Raw genomic sequence first — 7,500 nt, forward strand, 5'->3', positions numbered from 1 at the left:
CCCCCCCTCCCCTGTTTTTTTTCCCCCAACATGTTATGTAAGGGGTTGGAGAGATCTTTTCCTTTCTGGATGGAGGCTGTCAGAAGGTGCTGTGGTTCACTGCTTCTCCTCTCTCTCTCTCTCTCTCTCTCTCCCCCCATCTGTGCCTGATGGTACACTAGAGCACCACACTCAGTGTGTGTGTGTGATAGAGAGAGAGAGAGAGAGTGAGAGAGAGTGTGAGAGAGTGAAAGAAAGAGAGAAAAGGATAGAGAGAGAAGGGTGAGAAAAAGAGAGGGCTGGAAAGGTGGGGGCTGAGAGAAAGAAGGAGAGAGATAATGCAAAGAAGAGTGAGAGAAAAGGAGAGAGAGAGAGCGAGAGCGAGAGAGCACCAGCACACCTGTTTGTCTTTGCTGGTGTGGGTTAGTTAATCATGTTTAATGTAGGAGCAGGCTGCATTATTCAGTGTGTGTGTGTGTGTGTGTGTGTGTGTGTGGTTGGGGAGGGGGGTTCAGGTATGTATGCGGCGTTTTATAAATACCTGCCTGAGAGCTTTTCTGCCGAGAAATGAATTCTGTGAAATGGGTAGGCTTTAGGGGACACTTCAAAGGACATCTTGACGAAGAACGACAAAAGGTTATAAGCCTGGAAAAGTTGGTATAATGAAATGTAATGCTTGATAAAAGAAGCAGTTTGCCATTTTTCTGCACTGATACATTTCCCTTCAGCACCTGCTATCTTATCGCAAGCTTTGTGAACATTTCGAACATTTCTCAAACTCAGCGTAATCATTTTGTGACACTTTAGAAGATGCATGGCTCTGAACAAAATCAAGTCCGTGACAAAAAGCAAAAGTATATATTAGTTTTATAATACACATTTTGGGGTAAAAGAAGGCTATGAGAAGGTAAATGGTCTCAGAACAATATGTCCACCCGTTCAAACTCTCGTTAAATATTGATTTCGCAGTCATGTGACGCGAGCGCTCGTGGTCCTGTCAACACAAGGACGAGGGCAGAGGAAGCTGATGAGATGAGAATTATCCATAAGTACAGTGGAACTGTAATAAACATCTCCTCAGAAGTGATTAGGGGCATGTGGCGTGGTAGAGAGATCCCCTGGCAAGGCGGATTCACTGTTAATTGGCTTGAGCAATTACAAATGTCAAGACAAACTGCTTTACTGCTGCAGAGTTTTGACATCTGCTTTTGTATGACGATGTGAACGTGTGCAAGTGTGTATGGAAGAGAGGGAACGTGACTGCGCACATAGGTGAATTTGGGGTGAGCCTTGGAGGGAGAGAAGGGGGGGGGGGGGCATATATATTTTTTGCATTTGTGTGTGCGTGCGCGCGCACGTGCGTGCCTACATGTATCAATGTATTCATGTGTGTCTGGCAAAGAGAGAGAAAGACAGTGTGTGTGTGCGTGTATGTGTATGAGAGAGCTGTGTGTATGTGTTTTGTGCCTCCTCTTTCCGCTTGTGAACAATAAAGCTTGACCTTTGTTTGTGGGGAGGAAGTGGAGTAATAAACGAGGGGTTAATTTAATTACGTGAGTTGAATAATTGCCCTGGTCACTGCTCTCAATTACACCCGTGGCTCAAATGTCCTTGAGATGAATGATGTAATGAGGTAATGATGAAATTCAAGACGTCACCAGAGGGAAGCCAAGACGCGCAAAACACAAACCCAACACCACCGGACCAAAAAGAAAACCGGTAAGAATCAAGCCCCCGCTTCATAACGGGCTTCCCTCACAACTAAAGACTCACGCGTTAACACACAAAGACTCGCATGTTAATGAGTGCGTTCTCCCTATCATAGAAGGAAAAAATCTTTCTCATAGTTAAATATTTACGAAATATTGCCTTATTATCGATTCTGAACCACATACAACAACCAGGGACAGTTTATCAATGTGTGCCTTTGTATCACACACCAGACATACATACACCGCATGCAGTTTTGTGTCAAATTACACAATTACTATACACTCTTAATACAGAGCCTGTATGAATGTAATACTGGAATACTATAAAACTACCGGAAACTTCCACTCCAGAGAAAAAGGATGCTAAGGTTTTTTCAGTGAAGATTGTGTGTGTCTATGGTTATTGAGTTTCTAGAAGATACAGTGTTAAGGTTGAGCGCCCTGGAGGTGTGTTGTTACGAACTTGGCAGAGTGATAATTAAGCTTTGGTCCATTCCTCGTTAGGCTGGGTATAGGCACAATAGAGGGCTTTATGGTGGAGGATACAAAAGCAGGGAGAGCAATCTTACACAGACAATACACCTGCTGCAGGAATCTAGGTTAGGAGATGAACCACCAAACACACATACAAACACACACACACACGCACACAAATACACACGCGCACGCACACACACACACACACACACACACACACACACACACACACACGCACACACACACACACACACACACACACGCACACACATACACACGCACACACACACACACACACACACACACACACACACACACACACGCACACCCCTATACACTCACAGAGATACAAAAATTAAACATTACTGTATTTTTCTTTCAAAAAAAAAAAACACACACGCACTTTCTCAAGGTGTTCTGACAACACCAATACCGTATTCCATTGCTATATCATATCATAACAATGTTAGTTATCGTATTCCATTTTTACTAGCGGACCGATCTTCAAGGCTTTCCCTGAATGGAACAGAATAGCCTGTTGGCTTTGTCTAAATGCATTTACAGCCTTTACAGATTTTCCGAAAGCACTTATCACTAGGATGAAGAATTCGTAGCTGATGTTGTGTTCTGCATTATTAGATCCTGAGGTAAAATAGCACCGTTTGCCCAGATACCTGGCTTGACTGTACAAGATTTCTATTTGTCTAAATGTACGGTTAGAGTCCAGATCTCAGCGAACCACTAAAGCGTTGTTAAACACGGTTGCAACCCCTTTTTCTGCTGTTGACATCAAATCATCGGCGTAGAGCTGAAACTTAATGTAGCTGTCATGTGGGCTGAGGCTAAGAGCTACAGAATGTTCCAGAACACTTGCTAATTAGTTAATACAGCATGTTGCTGCCTTACTTGTGTACACTGATTTTTTTTTTATGTAAAAGTTATTACCCCCTGTGCAACTTTGAAAACGTTCAAGGAAAATGCCAAATAAAGTGAATGACCTTTTGGAAATGTACGAATAAGGAATTTTTCTCGTATGTTTTGTGGGTTTTTTTGAGTGTTTGATATTTTCTCTTTATTACCACACATAAAGTGTAAAATATGATCAGATGTGCGGTAATTCGGAAGGAAGCCAATTTGCCTCTGGCTCAAGTCATAGTGTTTTGTAAGTAAGCTAAATATTTTCTTATTAATTACAATGCAAAACATTTTCCCTGAGTTATTATTTATGCAGATACCTCTCCAATATTTGTGACTATATGTTTATGCCATTTTTGAAAATTGGAGAAATATCAAGATTTTATTACACGGTTACAGAACACATTTGCATTCAAACAGCATCCATTTCTCAATTTCTGTCTCACTGTGTGTTACGTCCTTCCAAAAAAGAACTGCTTCACATTAAAGATACCTACTGGTACAACACCAGACATTGGACCTCCACAGTTTACAGAGGTAAACATCCACTGAATCTCTGCCCCTCTCTCTCTCTCTCTCTCTCTCTCTCTGATTAATTTAGATTTTGCATGAATGAGCAGGCCATTTTGATGAGAGGAATCTGGAGCTATTAAAAGACTGGGATTTGCCTCCATGGCAGTTTTCTTTTCTTTTTTTTTTTTAGTTTTCTTTTTTTTTTTTACTCCTCCTAACCTCCACATAAGGGGAAAGTACACTCACTCGTTGCTAATTAGAATCGCACTCACGCAGGCTCCTGCTTTCACACACCAAAGCCACGCACCATGCCTCCTGTTCCAGTCAGCCTGAGCCAAGACCACTCATTACAACACACAGGCTTTCTTCATAGCCAGACAGAGAGAGACAGAGACAGAGAGACAGAGAGAGAGAGACAGAGAGAGAGAGAGACAGAGAGAGAGAGGAACTAAATTACAGGCATCATCAGATACAGATCATTCTCTTCACAGCAGAAGGAGAGATTTTGTGTGTCTGTGTGTGCGTGTGCGTGTGTGCGCGTATGTGTGTGTGTATGTGTGCGTGTGTGTGTGTGACTAGACGTGTGTGTGTGTGCGTGTGTGTATGTGTGTGTGGTGTGTGTGTGTGATTAGATGTGTGTGTGTGTGTGTGTGTGTGTGTAGATGTGCATGTACATTTGTTTGGAAAAGGATGGAGACAGAGATAGCAATATGAGGGAAGCAGATTTTATGCTCTAGAGGATTACGTTTTCTTTGAGTTTGTGCTGTGTTGAACTCAGGTATCGATACATTACTGCCCCCTAGTGTTAAGCTTTCAACACAGTCATTTATGAAGATATGTTTACACAAGAGCTCAAGCTTTCCAGAATAGAGTGCTTCAGCAAAAAATGACTATTCATGAAAAAGTGGATTTGAATTTCGCTGAACATACTCAATACATACGGCGAATACAAAGTGTGACTGAACATTTTACCTACAAGCATAGCAACAGTGAGCCAATCCATTGCATATAAATCATCACAAACCATCTGCAAGACTACCAACATGTTTTCTGCTTTTCGAGCAAATGTTCTCTTTAGTGACACGGGGTGTCAGCTTTCCTAAATAACAGTCTCAGTAATTCTAAACTGGAACGGTAGACTCAATGCTGTCCAAAGCTTAATAAACACAAGGAGCTAATTTGCAGGATGAAAACCAAATTTGTCTTCATGATTAGAAACGCCACAGTGATGAAACGTCTTACAAACGCCCGAGGTGAAACACGAGAGAGATCATTAAACGGTGGAGAGAGAAAGGCCACTCATTTTTCACAGATGAACTTGCCTCTGCAGAGGAGGGAAAGAAGAAGAGGTGGAATTCGGAGGTGAAATGTGACTAGAGAGAGAGAGAGCGAGAGAGAAAGGTGAGGTCCTCGTTTGAATGTAACTGATCACAGATCCCTTTTTTTTTAACGAACATTTCACCTCATTTACATCAAACCAAAGAACACGAGTCCGAATGTCTCTCTAGTTAACGAGTCAGCATAAAATACCTTTTGAAGTCGCCCGTGTTCTTCTCGAGAGCGGACCAAGGCACGTAAATTTGTCTGAACGCGAGACAGCTGGCAGACGCACAAAATTTCAAACATGCACGGAAACAAATTTCTTTCTCTCTATTCCCTCGCTGAAATTCAAAAGGACTTGAGGCGAGAAGGAGACCCTGACCTGAGTTTTAAGAAGTACGTTCATTCTTCAAAGGTTGCAGAGGCTCCTCTCAGAAGAGACCAGTAACCAAATTAAATTATACTCAAATAATACAAGCTTTACCCAACCCACAAACTTCACTTTTACTCCGACATGAACCGTATATGCACCGCATTCACAGACCTAACTCGCACACAAAATTACAGCCACAACTTTACATTTCACCCAAACGCTGACCGACCCCGTTACCACATCCACAACCTGTCCCTCAACAACACGTCTGCTCTAAAAAATGTTACCGCAATGATTTCATTTTCTGAGAGAATCCCTAAGAGCCCCCGACCCCGCGCATTCTCTCGACCAAACACCTCGCGGTTGAGGACGTGGTATGTGCTTTCTTTGTCACCAGCAGGTAGAGCGAAGAGATAACGGAGTCACGCCGGGTTACTCACGGTCATTGCATTGAGTGCCCGCATATGAGGTCATGGAGCAGTCACAGGTGAAGTTCTCCCACTGCTGGATACACACGCCCATATTGGCACAGGAGTCCTCTTGGCAGGTGGTGCTGGGGCCTGAAAAAAGCAGGACCAAAAAAAGAGAGGGAGAAAGAAGGAGAGAGATAGAGAGAGAGAGATAGAGAGAGAGAGAGAGAGAGAGACAGGCATGAGATCAGCTGGTAAGAATGATGCGTCAGTGGAATATTTGTAACCATGGACATCATGCAGATATGGCAACCAGAGCATGCAAATAAGACCACTCAAACAGGTCATTTCCAAAATGTCAAACAAACATAATGACATCACTTTCCCTCTGAATACACCTCAGGAGCGTCATAAACACAGACAGGCGGAAGAATAAAAAGAACAAGAAGAAGAAGAAGAAAAAAAAAAAAGATAGACACGTTTTCAACCACAGCTCAGAGGGAGTGAGTCAGAAAAGAATCAGACAGATGGGACCATTTCCAAACCCCAGCCATCTCCAGTCAATGAAATATCCAGTAACACAAGACGAGAGAAATGGAGACAGTTCAAAAGAAAAAAAAAAAAAACAGAGTTTGGAAAAGACAGAAATCATGCTGTAGCCTAGAGGTGCATATCTCTAACGTATGCACTCCTTCAAAAAGAATTCTGATGATAATTCAAAGCAAAGTATTTTTTCCTACTTTACACAAGTTTGTATTCGATTCCAACTTTTAAAAATGTTGTTTCAAGAGATCCACAGACAAACTGTATAATTTTTTTTTTTCTTTAACGGTTTACTGAATTAGTATCATTGTTTCATATAAAAACACGGGGAAAGTAATTAACACCAGACTGAACAGAATCCAAGACTCAAATCAAAGAAGCGTTGAGAGCTTGAACGCAATAGTCTTGCGCACGACAGTGTGAAAAAAAAAAACAAAAACAAAACAAAACACATTCATAGTCAAACAAAAACCATACCGCCGGCTGAAAGTGCGTTTACTGAGTAATGCAATGGCGGAAAAAAATTCATCTTTTCTGTTTGCGCGTGCAAGTCTTTTTGTTTGTGTTTGTCCTGCCAGCGTTTTTGCTGGATGAGTTTACTCACTGTAACACCTTTTTTCTCTCCTCTAGAGAGATCTGCTATGAAATTATGGACAATTTACAGCGCCGTTCGGGTGATGAATTATGCATTAGGGTGGGCTGGTAAAAAAGAAACCGCTTCACAGGGGCCACATACTGCCAATGACCATTCATCCTTCATACTTCAGCTTCTCACGTGCAATATCCTTTCACCGATTCCTATTTAAAACACATGGCTCAAACTTCATCTCTCCCCGAAAGCCATTATTCAGAGTTGGATAAAAAAAAAAAAAAGGAAAAAAAAAAGAAAAGAAAAACAAGGTCCTTCAAAGCAGGGACTTGAATGTAACACAGCATCGAAATTTCCCGCTCCAAAGTCGAGACAACGAGCGAACTAACAAAGCGGGGGAGGTGATTGGTCAGAGGTCTTTTCTGACAGCTGCATTAATGAAGAATAATATTTCAGCTCTTTTAACTCTTTCTTTTCAAAATCAAACGAAGGAAAAGCATTCATGTCACATGAAAAAACGCAGCTCGACTTCTTGTTACCGTTTGCGACATGTTTCTTTGGGCAGAACATGAAATTACGTTTTAATGTGCACATAAAAAAACATGAATGTGTCTTCATATGTTTTTCAATACCAAACCGTTTGTCCTTCCCTACACTAACAATTCAGCC

At 41.8% G+C, this 7,500-nt stretch overlaps 1 protein-coding gene across 1 annotated transcript in view; it reads right to left on the reverse strand.

Annotated features, from left to right (window-relative positions):
* Positions 1-7,500, reverse strand: part of nrxn3b (neurexin 3b) — a 200,096-nt gene that overhangs the window by 114,163 nt on the left and 78,433 nt on the right. Inside the window, exon 14 of the mRNA XM_030770471.1 lies at positions 5,730-5,849. Within this exon, the coding sequence (XP_030626331.1) occupies positions 5,730-5,849 (120 nt within the window). The remainder of the gene's footprint in view (positions 1-5,729; positions 5,850-7,500) is intronic.

Source organism: Chanos chanos, chromosome 4 (genome assembly GCF_902362185.1).
Source record: "Chanos chanos chromosome 4, fChaCha1.1, whole genome shotgun sequence".
In the NCBI taxonomy this organism is placed as follows: domain Eukaryota; kingdom Metazoa; phylum Chordata; class Actinopteri; order Gonorynchiformes; family Chanidae; genus Chanos; species Chanos chanos.